This window comes from Cervus elaphus, chromosome 19 (assembly GCF_910594005.1).
Source record: "Cervus elaphus chromosome 19, mCerEla1.1, whole genome shotgun sequence".
Lineage (NCBI taxonomy): Eukaryota > Metazoa > Chordata > Mammalia > Artiodactyla > Cervidae > Cervus > Cervus elaphus.
In genome coordinates this window covers 66,615,165-66,635,172 of record NC_057833.1, presented here as the reverse complement: position 1 = coordinate 66,635,172, position 20,008 = coordinate 66,615,165, and the positions used below count along the sequence as shown (strand labels likewise).

At 43.2% G+C, this 20,008-nt stretch overlaps 1 protein-coding gene across 1 annotated transcript in view; it reads right to left on the bottom strand.

Moving 5' to 3' along the window:
* The window catches only part of COL6A6 (collagen type VI alpha 6 chain), a 147,041-nt gene that overhangs the window by 85,204 nt on the left and 41,829 nt on the right, over positions 1 to 20,008 (bottom strand). Inside the window, exons 3-8 of the mRNA XM_043874966.1 lie at positions 18,548 to 19,135; positions 16,625 to 17,245; positions 14,967 to 15,527; positions 12,794 to 13,351; positions 9,150 to 9,725; positions 4,348 to 4,917 (exon numbers count right to left, since the gene is read on the bottom strand). Of these exons, the coding sequence (XP_043730901.1) occupies positions 4,348 to 4,917; positions 9,150 to 9,725; positions 12,794 to 13,351; positions 14,967 to 15,527; positions 16,625 to 17,245; positions 18,548 to 19,135 (3,474 nt within the window). The remainder of the gene's footprint in view (positions 1 to 4,347; positions 4,918 to 9,149; positions 9,726 to 12,793; positions 13,352 to 14,966; positions 15,528 to 16,624; positions 17,246 to 18,547; positions 19,136 to 20,008) is intronic.

The following is a 20,008-nucleotide window of genomic DNA, read 5'->3' as shown; positions in this document are numbered from 1 at the left end:
AAGAGATCCTTGTCAAGAAAAGTTGGAAATGACCATCAATTTTTTCTTATATATTTTTTTTTATTTTTTTTTCCAGTGGGTTTTGTCATACATTGATATGAATCAGCCATGGATTTACATGTATTCCCAATCCCGATCCCCCCTCCCACCTCCCTCTCCACCCGATTCCTCTGGGTCTTCCCAGTGCACCAGGCCGGAGCACTTGTCTCATGCATCCCACCTGGGCTGGTGATCTGTTTCACCATAGATAGTATACATGCTGTTCTTTTGAAATATCCCACCCTCACATTCTCCCACAAAGTTCAAAAGTCTGTTCTGTATTTCTATGTCTCTTTTTCTGTTTTGCATATAGGGTTATCGTTATCACCTTTCTAAATTCCATATATATGTGTTAGTATGCTGTAATGTTCTTTATCTTTCTGGCTTACTTCACTCTGTATAATGGGCTCCAGCTTCATCCATCTCATCAATTTTTTCTTATATTTCCCATATTCCTTGAGTCAGTTCCTGAAGGTGTGTCTACTCTGTCCTTATCAGACTGGCCTTTGGTTGAATGTCCTTTTTGACTCATCTTCCATGATAATGTGAAATATAAGAGGTACTTTCAATTCTTTTGCTACCTAGTCATGCTGCTTCTGCTGCTGCTAAGTCACTTCATTCATGTCTGACTCTGTGGGATCCCATAGAGGACAGCCCACCAGGCTCCCCCATCCCTGGGATTCTCCAGGCAAGAACACTGGAGTGGGTTGCCATTTCCTTCTCCAATGCATGAAAGTGAAAAGTGAAAGTGAAGTTGCTCAGTTGTGTCCAACTCTTCATGACCCCAAGGACTGTAGCCTACCAGGCTCCTCTGTCCATGGGATTTTCCAGGCAAGAGTACTGTAGTGGAGTGCCATTGCCTTCTCCGACCTAGTCATGGCTCCATGCCAAAAAAGGCAGCAAGTCTATATCCTGAAAACTGCTGGGGGTCTTCTCTGGGTGGTTAGAACATGCAGACTCCAAGAAAAGTCAGGAGACTGGCATGGATGAAGTTAAGAAAACAGGGTTCGGTTTAGTTGCTTGGGGAATTTGGTGTATATTGAGGCATTAAATCGAAATATAGCTCTGAACTGCTAAATGATTAAAGTTTCTGAATCAAGGAACTCTTGGCAAACTGTCCTTTTGTGAACTGAACTACTCTATCACTCCATGCACCTGGACTTATAAAATCACTTCAAGATACCTTTGGCAATACGCCATGAGAGTTACTAATACACACTGCATATTTACACACACTTGTTCTCACACATTCCTCATGTGTCCCTACGACACACGGAATAAATAGAAATGCTTCTGATACTCATTTTTCAGAAGAAGATGCTGTGGCTTAGAGAGGCTTGCCCGAGGTCTCACAGTTATTATCGTGGACCTGGCATGTGGGAATCAGATCCAGGCCTGTCTGGAGTCCCTACACTGAACGACCTTATTTCCACCACCTTCTGGGTGGCCAGTGATGCTAGGTCACGCAGGTTTCAAATGCTATATTACGCTACTGGAAGGGACAGCCTAGCAGTGAGTGGCTTCTTTACATAGTAGAAGCTTTTGAGATATAAACCCGTGATGTCTTAATAAGCTCCAGCAATTCATAGTTGAAGCACAACACTTATAACGTGAACACCAGATAACTTAGACAGCAACTATATCAAGAAAACCTAGACAGCCACTATATCAAAAAATTTAACAACCCACAAATGGGTTGGAATCAGACAGACGTAGATTTTAAAATTTGCTTAGTTTTTTGCCTCCAGTAAAATCTGGGCCAGGCTCCCAATAGTCCTTAGAGCTCCCTTTTCCTCATTTGTAAATGGGAATGAAAATATAAACCACAGAGAGTTTGGGAGTTTAATGAGATAATGCATTTATAATATTTTAAAATGCTTGACCCTCCATAGAGGCACAAGAAACACTGATTTTTCCCTCATATCTCTGTGCAGCTAACCATCCTTTCCCATAAACTAAATCTTAAGTACAATAAGAAAAAACAGAAATAATTTAATTGCACAAAGGAGAAAACTCAGAAAGGTTAGTGACCGTTCCAAAGTGGTACATGTTTTAATAAGAAGCAAAGCTGGATGTTCAGGCTCTGAATCTGGTTTCTTTTGAGACACATGAAGCTACTGTCTGATTTCCCTTGATTTGGGAGTTTATTGTCCAAGAGGAGCTGGTATCATCCAGTATGTTTGCACAGGCTTTATCAGCTTTATCATTCCAGCCTCATTAGCCCTCAGACCACAGCTTGGCCACAAAGGCCTCACACATTTTTGTTTGTTACAGTAATCACTTGAAGTTTAAGTGTACTTTTCTTATTTATTTATACATTCATGACTTCTGTTTCGACTTTCCACTTGGCTTTCTTTCACCCTATTAAGGACAGATTAAATGGTTCCAAGATCATTTTCAGCCTAATGTGAATAAATGGAAATGGGTATTTCATGTGAAACAGGAAATTCATGTGGAAGGTTTGGCTGAGGTCACCAGGCACATTATAAAGTATGGGAAGAAAGTGGAGCGCAATCTACATAGACAGTCCTGACCAATGGCAGGACTCTTAAACTTTGGCTTACACACTGGGCCTTACAGAAGGTTTGTGCTTGGAGCCCAGAAGACTTACGAAGGGGACAGTTGGTGTGCTATGAGTCTCTGCCCACAAGTGCACATACATACATACACACACACACAAAGAGAGGAGATAATGTCCTCTTTAAGTGAAGAGAGAGGCACTCTGAGAGGCAACCTGGAGATGATACAGCCAAGAAATTCTAAAGAGTGAGACATGATGTTATGTTGCTTTCTACAAGGGAGAGGCACCCATGCTGGAACACCGACATTGGGGGGCTGGAACTCCAGGGTTTCCTGGGGAAACTGACACATAATTGTTTCCCATGGAGTTGATACGGCTGCACATAAGAAAGAGCTGTGTTGGGCTTCTCTGGTCTCCCATCCAAGAAGGCTTCCCTGGAGGGGCAAAGAGATAGCCACAGATAAAGCAGGAGGCATCCCTAGATGCCCAGAAGCTGAGGAAGGCATAAGGGAACAGCTGGAATTGAGAGATGCTCACCTTTCCCAAGGGACAGATGTGCCTGACAAATGGGCAGAAGGGGAAGTCTTTGAAGCAGTCACGGGTGGGCCCAGCTTTGGACACGGGTTGCTGAGAAAATGCAGTTCTGAAAAGTGCCATCAAGTTAAGAACTTTCCTGATCCTCCTTGGCCCATCTCCCTTGGCCAGCCCATTCTGGAGAGGCTGGACACCATGATCAGTGAGGAGATGGCAAGGCCTGGGAGGAGGGGCCAATGTGGGAGGCGGGGAATGAGCGTTAAAATGGTCATGGTGCTCGGCCTGCGGCAGGCACAGTGAACTTGACTGAGTGTGAAGTCTGAAGAGTTGTACAAGGATGGACATACTCATCACCAAGAAGAGGGTCACTTACTTCTTTAAAGTGACTGGGGGCAAGGCAAGAGCTGGCCCCGTGAATAAATCAAATGGGTCGATGGTAGATAAAAGTGAAGTGACTTGATGATGACATCCCAGGTGTCATGTTTATTCAAAGTAATGTTAAATATGCATGTCCTTATTTCATCTTCACAAGGATCTTTTGAACTAGATGTTTTGTGATTAATTTTTACAGATGAGAAAATTAAACTTAGGAAAGTTAAGCCACTTGTGCAAGAAAAAGTGGCTGTTACATAGGCATTCATAGTCCATTAACCACCCATCTCCAAAGCTGCCTCTTAACAACCGTCTAGCCTTCCTATCCCTGGTGGAAATCTAGGGTTACTCTTTACCATAGGTAGCTATACAGAATCACAGCCAACCCAGCGGGGACTTTTATAAAAATAGAAAAAGTTATTTCTCCTTCCAGACCTTTCCTTCCATCTGCTGGAAAAAATGTCAAAATGTGCTAATTTTTAAGAAGATATTTACCAACTTCCGCTTTGAAGTTTCACATTAATGCTCTAAACTCTAAGATGCTCCCTCCCTACCTGTGGCAGCAGTTGGCAGCCCCACTGCCAGGAAACCCAAATCTGTCAAATAGTTTGTTTTGGGGGGACACATTCTTCAGCCTCTGAAACCAACCAGAGTGTAAACAGGCCTTGTCCTCACACCTTCAGAAGGTGAGGCATTCCCATCACAAAGAGGGCATATGCTCCCAGGAGAGGAAAACTGATTGAGACCCTGTGTCTCAATCTATAAGGGGCAGAAAACACGTGATAACTGAAAGGTTCCATTTGAAATTAACAGGCACAAATCTGCATTCTGCCCCCAGCCCCAGAGAAGGCATAGACCCTAGGGACCTGTTGGATACTCACTGCTGTCTCCCCCGGAGGTACAGATGTTACGAACAATCCTCTTCTTGACCTTCTTCAGCTCGTCAAAGTTGTGAACTGTCAGCTTCTTATCAGCGGTCCCGGTGATCTGAATGAGCTGCTGATCATCCACATCCCCGATGCCCACGGAGTAAATGTCGATGCCTCTGTGTCTCAGCTCTTCGGCAGCCTGAGCCACCTCGTCTTGGGACTGGCCATCCGTGAGGACCAGCAGCACCTGGGGGGTACCTGCGTGGATCCGGCTGCCCATGTCCGGCTGGAAGTAGTGCCCCACCTGCCGGAGGGCAGCGCCAATGTGGGTGTATCCGAAGATCTGCTGGATGTTTTCAATCTGAAAGGAGATCTCCCTTTTGCTGAGGAACGTTCCCAGGGGGAACTCCGGCCGGTAGGTGTGGCTGAATTGGGCTGCTCCTATACGCACTCTGTTGTTACTGACATCAAAGTCCTGAATGACAGACGCCAAGAATTCCTTCATCTTCCTAAAGTCATCTGGATGAATGCTATTCGAGCCATCCATGAGGAACACAAGATCGACTTTTTCAATTTCGCAGTCTACAAAGAACACAACAACAAAATCAGATTGCTATTTTTTCTCTGACTGAGCAGGGGAAGTCAAATGAACAAGACCAGAAGCTGACTGTGGCTCAGATCATGAACTTCTTATTGCAAAATTCAGACTTAAATTGAAGAAAGTAGGGAAAACCACTAGACCATTCAGGTATGACCTAAATCAAATCCCTTACAGTTAGATTAGATTAGCTGTGATAGACAGAGTGCTTGAAGAACTATGGATGGAGTACAGGTGGCCATGGTCAAAACCACCCCTGAGAAGAAAAAATGCAAAAAGGCAAAATGGTTGTCTGAGGAAGCCTTACAAATAGCTGAGAAAAGAAGAGAAATGAAAGGCAAAGGAGAAAAGAAAAGATACACCTATCTGAATGCATACTTCCAACGAATAGCAAAGAGATAAGATAGCCTTCCTAAGTGAACAATGCAAAGACATAGAAAAAACAATAGAATGGGAAAGACTAGAGATCTCTTCAAGAAAATTAGAGATACCAAGAGAACATTTATTGCAAAGATGGGCACAATAAAGGACAGAAACTGTATGGACCTAACCGAAGCAGAAGATATTAAGAAGACACGGCAAGAATACATGGAAGAACTATACAAAAAAGATCTTAATGAGCCAGATAACCACGATGGTGTGATCACTCACCTAGACCCAGACATCCTGGAGTGAATGTGAAGTCAAGTGGGCCTTAGGAAGCATCATTACAAACAAAGCTAGTGGAGGTGATGGAATTCCAGCTGAGTGATTTTAAATCATAAAAGATGATGCTGTGAAAGTGCTGCACTCAATATGCCAGCAAATTTGGAACTCAGCAGTGACCACAGGACTAGAAAAGGTTAGTTTCAATTCCAATCCCAAAGAAAGGCAATGCCAAAGAATGTTCAAACTACCTCACAATGGTACTCATCTCACACACCAGCAAAGTATTGCTCAAAATTCTCCAAGCCAGGCTTCAACAGTACGTGAACCAAGAACTTTCAGACGTTTAAGCTGGTTTTAGGAAAGGCAGAGGAACCAGAGATCACATTGCCAACATCCACTGGATCATAGAAAAAGCAAGAGAATTCCAGAAAAACATCTACTTCTGCTTCATTGACTATGCCAAAGCCTTTGACTATGTAAATCACAACAAACTGTGGGAAATTCTTCAAGAGATGGGAATACCAGACAACCTTACCTGCCTCTTGAGAAATCCGTATGCAGGTCAAGAAGCAACAGTTAGAACTGGACATGGAACAACAGACTGGTTCCAAATCAGGGAAGGAGTATGTCAAATTGGGAAAGGAGTATTGTCACCCTGCTTATTTAACTTATATGCAGAATACATCATGCGAAAATCCAGGCTGGTTGAAGCACAAGCTGGAATCAAGATTGCCAGGAGAAGTATCAATAACCTCAGATATGCAGATAACACCACCCTCATAGCAGAAAGCAAAGAGGAACTAAACAGCCTCTTGATGAAAGTGAAAGAGGGGAGAGAAAAAGCTGGCTTAAAACTCAACATTCAAAAAACGAAGATCACGGCATCTGCTCCCATCACTTCATAGTAAATAGATGGGGAAACAATGGAAAATGTGACAGACTTTATTTTCTTGGGCTCCAAAATTACTGCAGATGGTGACTGCAGCCATTAAATTCAAAGATGCTTGTTCCTTGGAAGAAAAGTTATGACTAACCTAGACAGCATATTAAAAAGCAGAAACACTACTTTGCCGACAAACGTCCATATAGTCAAAGCTATGGTTTTTCCAGTGGTCATGTATGGAAGACAGAGTTGGACCATAAAGAAAGCTGAGCACTGATGCTTTTGAACTGTGGTGTTGGAGAAGACTCTTGAGAGCCCCTTGGACAGCAAGGAGATCCAACCAGTCCATCCTAAAGGAGATCAGTCCTGGGTGTTCATTGGAAGGACTGATGTTGAAGGTGAAACTCCAATACTTTGGCCACCTGATGCAAAGAACTGACTCATTTGAAAAGACCCTGATGCTGGGAAAGATTGAAGGCAGGAGGAGAAGGGGACAACAGAGGATGAGATAGCTGCATTGCAGCACCAACCTAATGGACATGAGTTTGAGTAAACTCCGGGAGTTGGTGCTGGACAGGGAAGCCTGGCGTGCTGCAGTCCATGAAGTTGCAAAGAGTCAGACACGACTGAGCGGCTGAACTGAACTGATAAGGAAATGCTATTTCTGAAGGTGGTTTTTTAGCTTATGCCACCCTGTGGTCCCATTAATTGGAGAGAAAACAAAGACACACCACCGTGTCATAGAATCAGCATGAGGCATAGTCCCACATCCTTTTAGGCTTCTCTTTTCTGTTTGGCTTCACACAGTTTTCTTTTCTGAGATGCCAGAGAACTGGGGGTGATGCGATAGAAAATGAGTTCTCACCTGCAATCTAGGCTAACTTCCAGAAAGCCCAGCAACAGTGGTAGCATAACAAGAAAAATAAATGACACATCCACCTAGGGATGCGAACAAACAGGCAGATGGTCTTCATTATTGACTTGGCCTTGCTGGCCAGTTGAGTCAATAAGCCATTTTCTTGTTTCTGGCAAATTGAGTTTTAAGAATCAAGACTTTCAGCCTATATCTAGTCTCTTTTGTCTCTTAACCAGCCTGCTTTCTGGTGCATACAGGCAAAAATGTCCCCTTGGGAGAAATGATTTTGAACAATGCACTATGGTTTAGAGATGTTGCCCTTGTCTTATCACAGCAAATTAAAAAAAAGAATGTGAAGGGCCATTGCCAGTGAATGAGTTATGCTTGGCGCTTGCTCATGTGTGTTCTTCAGCCTTCTGGAAAGCATTAAAGTTTCCTTGAATTCCCCATAGAGCTCATCACTGACCTAACTTTATTAATTCTCATTTTAGCCTCAGAAAAGTTGAAAGATATCTGAGATTTCTGTAGCTGAGATAAGCAAGGTAGAGATAAAATACTGGGTGAATAGATCCTTCAGGAACTGGTTAGTTCATTAAATTCCTTTGTTTCAGATTCAAATAAAGGAAATGAACTTTCTTTGTGCCCAAGGGAGAATAGTCAGTATAAAAATTCAGTTTCAACTTCTACAGTGGACTTGAAAAGGTCAGACTGAATTTTAGACATTGGCCAATTGAAGGTAAGAGACTCATCCCAGATTTTGTTGAGATCCAGATGGATTTTGTTAGTTTTGTGAACGAAAAAGATAGTAGCTGTAGTCTCAAGAGGCACAGCATATGAAAAACAGGAAAGTTAAATAATTTTTAAAAGGAACTTCACCAAGATATTGAAATCCTAGATTAATATTAACTCTCCTAACAAAAATACTCGGTATTTTTAGTAAAACACATCCTAATAAAAATACTAAGGAGTTTTAAAAGACCATAATCTCCCTTTGATATGAAATTGTAAATTGGCAGCTGAACAAATGAATGAATGAATACATACATACATGGATGTGGCAATGCAATTTTGAGCTGCCAGAACAAAAACAGCATCTAGGGCAGAAGAAGTCCTGTATGCTCTCTGCTCTGGAAACATCTGAGGCTAAAATTGGGTGTTTAGCACTGGGCTCCATGTTTCAAATGAGCTTGTGCCGTAACAGAAACATGTGAAGGCACTGGGAACTTCCGGACTGGAGGGGATAGGACTTCAACCAGTGGTTCTGAGCAAGAGAGGGACTTGATTTCTTGTGTAAAGAACAGAAAGAAGAACTTTCTGTGGGTGCAAGTGGCATGCAAAAAACCATTTGGGCTCCAATAAATACAGCCTGTACAAAAAATGGTGAATTTTGTTGGTTATTCATTTTAAATATAGCAGGACCTATTGTGTAGCACATGGAACTCTGCTCAATGTTATGTGCCAGCTTGAATGGGAGGGGAGTTTGTGGGAGAATGGATACATGTGTGTGTATGGCTGAGTCCCTTCACCGTTCACCTGAAACTACCACCACATTGTTCATTGGCTAAACCCCAATACAAAATGTTTTTGGTGTTAATAAAAATAAAAAAATAATAAATTTTAAAAAGGGAGTATAGCCCCTTTTCATCAAAAGAAAAAAAATGGTGAATTTTCCATCACTGGAAGAATTTAGGCAGAGGCGAGTAGGAATGCTGTACAAGGTTGAAGATTTCACAAGGTGGGACTCCCACAGAATCCTTAGTGCCCCATTTGGTTTTCTGCTTATTTGGACCTCTTCTGATAATTAAGGAAACTCAGTGGATGAATCTTACCTATTTTTGAAGAGTTACATACGCTGGCAGACACATCTGAAAATATCCCCTTCAGACCTCCAAAAGTTTCTACGAAGAAGTACTTGTCACTCGATCCTGCCATGGCCAGCAGCTCCACAGGGTTGGCGCCGGCGATGCCCACGGCCAGAACAAGGATGCCCTTGTCCCGCAAGGCCTTGGCTGTAGCATTGAGCTTATCAGCATCGTGGGATTCCCCATCGGTGATCACGATGAGGACCTGGGGGACCCCTTTGTGCAGACGGCTGCCCCGGGCTTCGGTGAACATGTGGTCTGAGAAGCCCAGGGCCTCAGCGGTGTAAGTGTTGCCCCCCATGGGCTGATCATTCTGGATCACCGAGATCACCTCCCATTTGGTGTCAAGGTTATCCAGATAAAACAGCACCTCTGGGTCATCCGCGTACTTCAGAGCCCCAAACCGGACATGATTCTTGCCCACATCAGCTTTTTTCACCAAGTCGATCATAAAGTCCTTCATGATGTTGTATTCATCATAGTCAATGCTGCCAGAGCTGTCAATTACAAACACCACGTCTAAAACTTCAATGCGCTTGCATTCTGAAAGAGGAAGGAAAAGGAAAACTGATGAGATTAGCTTTGCACATCATGGAGGACTCACATCACCCACCCTGCCCACCCCACATTTTAAATGCCAGGGTCTCCCCTCCATAGTATCAAGCTGTACATCTGAATGTCCGTTCTCTGGATAACAGACACAACACACATGCTCATTTGTGTGTTTTAGACTTGATCTTAGCCAAAAGGCCAAGAAGCGATTTGTGTGTCTTTTAGGACAAGGCAGATGTGACATGAAGCCTGCTACAGTGGGTGGGAAGTGGGCGGAGTGACAGTCACAGGACATCAGAGATAAACATGACAAGTGCTTTTGGACCAAAAAAACTCAATTCACAATTCTGAGGAAATTTTCCTGTATAAGTGGTACCTTCAACATGTGCTTTCATTTATACAAATTTGTCTATTTTTTTTTTTAAGCCACAGTGATCATGAGGTTTTATTCTTAAGATAAACCTTGGGGAAATGACCAGATGAAAATAAATTTGGCAACACTATAAGTTCTTCATGGCTAACTTTTCAAGGTTATGTTTTCTCCTTATATTGACTTTCTTAAAACATAATCTGTATTCATGTTTGGGCTTTGTTGTAGAAATTATCCCATTTCACACTTGGCCCAACCAAGTGATCCCAGCATGACCTCTCATTCACTTTGTAAATGTGGGGTCAATGCCATGGAAAAGTAAAATAATCCATGTGTGTATCACATTCTGTTCTCAAGGTGCAGCGTTCCAAACTCCAACTCATTCATTCTAGAGAAGTGGAACTGTAGGATGGTGAATGATTTAGTCCTTATGTAGCACCATCTGTCCACAGGCCTTAAGAAGGTAGGTTTCAACAATTAACTCATCCATTCTGGAGAAATGGAATTGTGAAAAGGTTTCCCTAGCCCTTCCTCAAGGCTCATCACATTCCCTTCTTTGGAAGCCACTTCCTTACAACAATGGCAGGGCTGTTGCAAACCCTAAAGCCAATACACTTACCCACCTAACTAGAGGCCACATGTACAGAGCCATGACCACGTCACCCAGAAAATCTGGTTCCACACAAATAGAAACGATGTCCCCTGGGCCTTCAGCTGCCCAGGGGAGCCTGCTTGGATTACCCGGGAGGCTGCAGGGCAGACTGCTCAGTTAAAGCACCCTTCAGAGAAGTCATATTTGTTCTGGTTGGAGTTACCAGGAAGCACAATCCAGGTCTACTCCTCTAGCCACAAAATATAGATCACAGTCACCAATACTTCTAGTGCGGCTTGGCCAGAACTGTTATTTGAACAACTAGATGATGTCCCTTTTTTCCTTCAAAATTCCGTTAAGATTCATCTCCTTCATAGAAGTTTTTCAGAATGCCTGTGTTGTCAAGCCCCACGGGCCCCTTATTTCTGCTGAACCTTTATTACTTTCATTCTGCAGTACCCTGGGAACACAATGATGACTACCCATTTATTTCCTTTGAAGCATCCATTGCTCAAGTTCCTATATCATATTCCTCCCTTATAAGATTTAATAAATATCAATATGTTTTTACAAAGATTATCTCATTTCATATAAGTATTTTAAAAGTTTTAAAAAATTGTAAAATGAACAAACTTAAATAGTAGATGTTAGGTGAAAGGGGGAGCCACCTTGTCCAGGGGTTACATCCCTCTACTACCTGTCTTCAGCAGACCACATGTTGCCCCTAAACTCAGATTATATAAGGCCAGGACCCTGCCTCCAGATGGAACCGACTCTGTGCTGTAATTCATGCTCCCTGCTTCCTGCTGGATCAGGCTGAAGCCAGACTCTGGCTGAGAAAACCTCCTCGCTTAACTCCTACCCATGCCCTGCCCTGCTTTCCCTACTTCTCTTCTGAAGACACTTCAATAAATCAAAAAGTCTACAAGTCATAAGTGCTGGAGAGGGTGCAGAGAAAAGGGAACCCTCCTACGTGGTTGGTGGGAATGTAAATTGGAGCAGACACTATGGAGAACAGCATGGAGGTTCCTTAAAATAAAAAAATAAAAAAAATAGAACTGCCATTTGATCCAGCAATTTCACTCCTGGGCATAAATCCAGAGAACACGATATAATTCAAAAAGATACATGCACCTCAATGTTCATAGCAGCACTTATACTAGCCAAGACATGAAATAACCTAAGTGTTATCAACAGATGAATGGATAAAGATATGGTATATATATATATACATATATATATATACACACACATAACTGAATATTATTCAGTCATAAAAAGAATGAAATAATGTCATTTCCAGCAACATGGATGGACCTAGAGATTACCATACTAAATTAAGTCAGACAGAAAGAGACAAATATTATATAATATCACTTATTTGCAGAATCTTAAAAAAAATATACAAATAGATTTATTTACAAAACAAACTCACAGACATAGAATATGAATTTATAGTTACCAATGGGGAAAGTGGGGGGAGGGGTAAATTATGAGGCTGGGATTAACATATATATATACTATACATAAAATAGACAACCAATAAAGATCTGCTATATAGCACAGGGAACTATACTCAATATTTTATAATAACCTATAAGGGAAAAGAGTATGAAAAAGAACATACACACACACACACACACACACATGTATGTATGTATAACTGAATCACTTTGCTGAACACCTGAAACTAACAGGACTTTGTAAATCAACTATACTTCAATAATTTTTTTAAAGCAATAAGTAAATAAATTGCTTCCATAAGAATGTCTCACTCAGACTCTCCTTCCAGGGAACCAGACCTAAAATCCTGTATGGTACTATTTTTCTTAAATGGAGGATTCATCTCACTAGTGCTTCGTCTACAAACGGGAAAGAACCTAGGCAGTTCTGAATTGTTCCTTACTGTCTGATTTTAACAGTTCTGTTGAGGAAACTTGCATTTCTATATGTGAGCCAAAAGCCACTGGGATAAACAGTTCAATTGAACAAAACCGGTTTGTAGTGTTCATAGCAGTCTGCTTAGTTCAGGAAGCAAGGATCTACATGGATGTGTGGTGTTTCAATGATCCCCCTGGTGAACATGCCCATGCTTACCTTCACGGGGGCTGCATATTCCAAAAACAAGGTCATCCTCAATGTGCTGCAGAATGTCAAAATTCTCAACATAAAAAACCATCTCCGGCCTCCCGCTGATCTCCTCCAGCTGGGTGACGTTGGAGCCAAACACCCCTACAGAGTAGATAATGATGCCTTCTTCCCGAAGGGCCACCGCTGGGTCCTTGACTATGTCCTGAGCCTCACCATCCGTGATGAGGATGAGGAATTTCCTGACGTTGGGCCGGGCTCCCTTGGCAGGGCTGAAGTACTGAGACACGAAGGTCAGGGCGCTCCCCGTCAAGGTGGTTTCTCCAATGTGAGCCATTCGGTCTATTGCATCTGAAATTTCCCCCTGGGATGTGTATCTGTTGAGCTGAAACTCTTCCTTATTGACATCACTGAACTGGACCACACCAATTTGCACTCGATCTGCCCTGATCTGAGATTTGCTCACCAGGTTTTTCATAAATGTTTTCATTTTGATGAAGTTCTCTAGTCCTATACTGCCAGAACTGTCCACCAGAAACATGATGTCGGCCTTCATCTCTTTGCAGGCTGCATGGGAGAAAGGAGATGGGCTATTCAAGGTGGCTTCATGTGAAAAGAGGAAGAGTGAACAGGGAAATCTAAAACACAAACAATTCTATACAAAGTTAAGCATGTGCTTGCTAAGGGTAGTTAGCAGGTAAATAAAGCATTGAAGATGAAGAAGGGGAGCCTATTCTCTTTATTATTTACTGATTTGCTTTAACATATAACTCAGGGCTTCTCAACCTCAGCACAACTGACATTGTGGTTGGAAAGTTTGTACTGTGGAAGGAAATCCACACACTGTAGGATGCTGAAGAATGTTTAGCAGGACATCTGTACTCTATTAGATGCCATTAGCACCCCCCAAGGCTATGGTTTTTCCAGTGGGCATGTGTGGATGTGAGAGTTGGACTGTGAAGAAATCTGAGCGCAGAAGAATTGATGCTTTTGAACTGTGGTGTTGGAGAAGACTCCTGAGAGTCCCTTGGACTGCAAGGAGATCCAACCAGTCCATCCTAAAGGAGATCAGTCCTGGGTGTTCATTGGAAGGACTGATGTTGAAGCTGAAACTCCAATACTTTGGCCACCTCATGAGAAGAGTTGACTCATTGGAAAAGACCTGATGCTGGGAGGGATTGGGGGCAGGAGGAGAAGGGGACAACAGGGGATGAGATGGCTGGATGGCATCACTGACTTGATGGACATGAGTTTGAGTAAACTCCAGGAGTTGGTGATGGACAGCGAGGCCTGGCGTGCTGCGATTCATGGGGTCGTAAAGAGTCGGACACGACTGAGCGACTTAACTGAACTGAACTGAGCATCCCCCAATGATGACCACCACAAGTAAATGTCTCTAGACATTTATAACCATCCCCTAAGGGACAAAATCACCCCTGGTTGAAAACTACTGATCTAACTCTGGAAGATTTCATACAAGTTTCATTAAAAAGTGATTTAAATAAACCCAAAATAATCCTCAGAATCAGAAATCATTTGATCATATTACACATGCAGTGGTCTAATCATAGATCTACCCTCACAGGAATTTGTGGCGAGACACTAATTAATACCTATTAGAAGCCAATTAACTAGCACTCCCCCCCGTTATGACCAGCAATAGTGTCTTTAGATGCTGCAATGTCTTTAGACATTGCTAACTATACCCTGGTGGGGGAAAGTCACCCCTGGTTGAAAATTACTTACCTAGGTTTAGAAGATTTCATATAAGCTTCATTAAAAAGCAACTTAAATAAACATAAAATACTCTTTTTACACATCAGATAATAGTTAGAGCAATACTATAATGGGTCCTCCGTTTTCTTCTGGAGAATAAACAGCTCCACAAAGTCAAGAAATTTCAGCTGGGATATTTATGCCCTTTCTCCACACCTGCAATGTCAAATACTGAAGGGTGCAGAAGCCAACTATATAGAATGGAGAAACAACAAGGTCCTACTGCATAGCGCAGGGAGCTATACCATAAATGGAAAAGAATATGAAAAAGAATGTCTATGTATGTGTAACTGTTCAGCAGAAGTTGACCAGAAGACTGTAAATCAACTATACTTCAACAAACAATGTAAGAAAATACTGCAGGGAGGCAGTTTGGGAGCTGAAGTCCAAAGGTAAGAAGTCCTACCTTCTTCAGCACAGATTTCTTGAACAACCTGGTTTCTTATGTCTTTCAAGGCATCAAAGTCATGCACGTAGTAGACACGCTTCTCCTCGCCAGCGATTTCGCGTAGCTGAGTCTGGTTGGCCTCCCTGACCCCGATGGCATAGACGTGGACGAGCTCGTCTCTCAGTCTGCTGGAGGGCCCCAAGACACTGTCCCGGGACGCGCCGTTGGTCAGTACAATGAGATGGCAGGGCACTCTGCCTCCCCGCTGCCGCTTTGCCTTCTGCAGCAGCCCCAGGGTGAAGTTCAGGGCGGCGCCCGTGTTCCTGTTCCCGCCCATCTGCCTGATGTTCTCGATGGCCTTCCCGACGTCGTGCTTGTTCGTGTACTTACTGATCTCAAATTCCAAGTCCCAGCGGTCGGCGTACTGGACAGCCCCAACCCGCACCTTCTGGGGAGCAATGTTGAACATCCCCACCACCTCCGACAAGAAGGTCTTCATCTCCTGGAAGTCCGTGGCCTGCGTGCTCCCGGAGCCGTCGATGAGCAGGTAGATGTCTGCTTCCTCCGTGTCCACACAACCTAAAACGCAACCCGAAACTGAACATCCGGGCAAGTGGGGCAGAGACCCGGGGGCAGGAGAGAGGAAGGACTAACGCCGGCCTCACCAGACAGAAAACAGGGAAACAGCTTCTTGGCGGGCAAGACCTGCTCTGCTGCCGTGACTCCGGGGAGCCTTAGCATGGGGTGGGTCAGCTGTGTGTGATAGTTTAAGACGATTTGCATCCAGAATCAGAGTCCATTTGGATGTAGGAAAAGATCAGAAAGAAAACTTGAAGACACTGTCTACAAGTTGCTTCTCTTACCAGAGAGCGACTGCTTAGCAAAAGGTCAGGTGGTGTTCTGTTAACTAAAGAAGGCATTTTACTGGACTTGGTGGACATAGGAGTTATTTACTCCTCATCCACGACTGCTCAATTAACACAACAGCGGTATTGTCAGGGGCCTCGTTTACACTGGGCAATGACACTTTTGGGGTCAACATGCTATAAATATATGTTGAAGGATGCAGACATATGTAAATCTTGTGTATGCACACATCATTTATGTAGCATACATGCCTATGTATGAAATATACAAGTACCTTGCTTTCTGTCTCCCTCTAAACTCACTGATACTAGAATAGTACTTCCCAGTAAATTCATTACCCTGTCCTCAGTCCAGATCATGCTTCCTGTGTATTCTCTAAGTTGGAATTTGAGGCTGAGGGAAGGAGAGAAGGGAGAGAAAATTCCACACACAAAAAGAAACTACGGAAACAGCAGAGAAACACGAGAGGCAAAGGCAAGAAAGGAAGCAGGGCAGGGGGAGAAATAGCTAAGGAAGGTGTTCCGGGGTGTCGAGAAATAATGAAGAATATAAGTAAAGCTGCACAAAAGAGGAAATTAAAAAAAAAATCCCTTCTTCCCATTCCAACACCTCAATAGCTTTTATTCTCCCCCAATTTACATTTCCTATTATTGGTTAAATTAAATAATTAAATTATTGGGTTAAATTAAAAAGCCAGGAACTCAACTCTCTCTCCCTGCATCACACCCACCAAGCCCTTGTGCAAACAGAACACCTGCAAGACAAGAAAAAGAGCAAAAGGATGAGGCTACTCCTGCAAGAGGCTTTACCGGCTTTGAGGGTTTCGGTCCTTTCGGAAATGACAGAGACCGTGTGTGTGATCTGATTCCGCAGCTTCTTCAGAAACGTCTGGTTGTGGGCAGCCAGGTCAGAGAAGGACTTCAGCTGGGACACGTACTGCTCGGCAGGGTGAGACGCAATCTTCTCCAGCTGGGTGTCGCTGGCCCCCTCTACGCCAATGGTGAAGACGGTCACCCCCTGGCGCCGGAGGTTCACAGCGGCCTTGGTCACGTTGTCCTGGGATGGGCTGTGGGTCACGAGCACGGCGATCTGCGGCACCCCCTGGTTCTTCCGACTGCCGTGCTGCACGCTGAAGACTTCCTTCCTGATCTTTCGCAGGGCGGCTCCAGTGTAGGCCTTCCCAGCCTGGGGAGCAAGGCTCTGGATGTCCTGCAGAACCTCTGACTTGTTTACACCCCTGCTCAGGGTGCTAATCACCTTCGTCTCATTGGCATAGGCCACGAGGCCAACCCTCATGCAGTTTTCCTTGATGTCCAGAGCAGATATGCTTTCTTCCAGGAATTCTTTAAGATAGTCAAAGTCCTCCCAGCTGCTGTTGGTGGACATATCCAACAGGAACACAACGTCAGCCACGGAAGGGCCTTGGCAAACTGCAGGCGAGGAATGAACAGGCAGAGTTTTAATTCAGCATCTCTGTTCGGCATTAAAGACACGTGGAATTATGAGCAATTATAAATAGAATACACATAGAATAACCAAGCAATCAGAGCTCGGTTATGCACTTAAAGAAGGAAGGAGGTATCCAAACTGATGATGAAGCTGAGATCAAGGGGTCCTGGGCACAAGAACTGAATCTTAGCTCACCTCCTGGCTTCAGTTTCTACATCTGTAACATACAGGTAACAAGAATATTGATCTCATAGAGTTGTTGCATGGATTAAATGAGATCATGTCAAGTTTAGCATGGGGACTGGCACATAAAAAGTCACTCCGTTAACAGAAGCTGCTATTGTATTAAAATCCACTACTAAAACCAGCAGTTATAGTCCAAACATTCTTAACGGATGGAAATGTAATAGCAGTTGATGTTCTAATATTTTATCTGGGGAAAATGCTAGTAATAAGATTCCATATTTTCTTAGATTACTACAAGAAAGCATTCTCTATTGTCAATATACGTCACTTCACTCTGACAACCAGACATAATGTGAGTTTAATATGTCACTTGTCTGGACTTGTACACTTAGAGCAAAGTTTTGCTTTTTTGTTTTTTTTGTTTTTACCAGCTCTCCCCTGTCCTTATCTTGAGTGATGTTCATGAATGCTTGGCCATCCTTGCTAATAGAATAGTACAAGGGGACAGACCAAGGGAGCAGGTTGGAGTTGGAGCAGAGCACGGGAATGCTGATTTAGAACAGAGCTGCAGGAAGGAGCAAGTGTGGGGCTGAACCTACACAGGTGTATCTCTTAACTCCAGACCACAGCCTGGCCTAGGACCAGGTCATATCACCTCCAAGAGCGCCTGCAGCTTCCTCTCTGTGGAACAGAGGTTTTGGACTTCCTGAAGTTGTTTCAAGCTGTAACCATCTGTGATGACTTTACATGTCTTCAGGAATTAAGGATTTCTTTAGGAGCAAGTTGTCCTCTTAAATGAACCATAAGTGAAGCTACATAGCAGCTGAAGCCCAGGGAGAAAGCTCAGACAGCTGGGTGGCAGGGAGGAGGCAGCCTATAAACAGTAGGCAGTGAGATAAGTGAAACATGGAAAACCAAGGCTTCCCAAGTTTACTGGATTAAAAAGGCCACAATCGTGGGGCATGCAGAAATTAACACCTGAAAATGCAGCTCAGCTTTTGGGGATAGAGATGCTCACAGAGTCTGCATCCTTTCCTCATGTTGATTTTCTGAAAGTATTTTATCATCATTATCCCTACACAGGCACCTTGACCCACCTTCCACAAGGACGTCATTGACTGCCCCGTCCTTGTATTGAGCTGCATCCTTGAGAATCTGCGTCATATTTTGGGAGAACGTGCTGAGGTCCCTGACTGTCCGGAGGCTGTAGTGGAACTGGCCCGTGGCCATGGCCTTCAGGGTCTTCTCAGATGTGCCCTGCATCCCCACCGAGATGATCCTCACCCCATCTTTGCGCAGCGCTTCAGCGGCCTCTTCCACAGCATCTTCGGACTCAGCGGAAGCCAGGACCACGAGGATCGGGGGAAACTGTTTCTTGTCCCTCCCGCTTGAGAAGTAGGCCCTGTGCACCTCCTGGAGAGCGTTCCCAATCTGCAGGGAGCCCCCCAGGAACCCGAAGTTCTTCTTGAGGTGGTTCAACATGGGGCCCCTGCTCTTGAAGGCGCTGAGCTGGAACTCTCCATGGAGCCCGTCGCTGTACTGGGCCAGGCCCACATGGTACTTGTCAGCCTCTATGGGGAGGCTGCTAATCATCTTGTTGATGAAGGCCTTCACAAATGGGAAGGACTTAATTCCCAGGCGGTCGGAGCTGTCGACTAGAAACACCACATCAGCATACTCCGGACCTACAAACCCACAGACAAACACAATGAAAGTAAACTTCAAACATTTACTACCAAGTTTAATGCCAACCATATGGGAAAAACTTACTTCCCTATTTTACTTGCATTTGTAATATCTTTCCAATGCACTGAAAATAATACATATTCTCTCAAGAGAAGTATTTGTTTCTTAGGCTAATTCTTTTATAAGCCTTCTCATTTGAACTGATCATGAAATTAAGCAACACTTTTGCAAGGAATTAAGTAGAAATAGCTACATATAAAGAAGTAAAATATCATGGGTTTTTATATGTTTAGTGGATAATTTCCCTTTGTGTCCTTTTCTTCTTTCAGAATTTGACCTCAGTTTATAGCAACAAGATAAGCAGTTTCATTGAGAATAAATTAAATTTGTTGAATGGAGAAAACTGAAAAAATAGCCTTTCATTTTGACTTCTTTTTAAACAATACAAGTGACCTAACTAACTTATAAACGTATTGGTTCTGTATTCGAAGTGTCAAACTGATGAGTTTTAAAAAATCCTAAAAATCATAAATATGAGATGTATTAATCTATCTTAAAGTTATTTATGGTATTTTTTGATGAGTCAAGAGTGGGCATTATAATTGGTAAATTGCCAGTATACTTTAAGCTAGCAAAGAGATTATAGTTTAAGTTTCTATTGATAATGTAATTTTTACATAGGACTGCAATACTTTGCTGAGCTTTTAAGGCTTCATTCAATGCTAGATTGAATGTTAGGCATGTGAAATTATATTTGTATGTGATAGAGAAGCATTTGGTTCAAGCACAAAATATAATTTGCTGGTGTTTTGTCTGCTAGATTGAATTCAGAGCTCTCATGACTATAATATAAGATCCATTTCTTGTCCAGG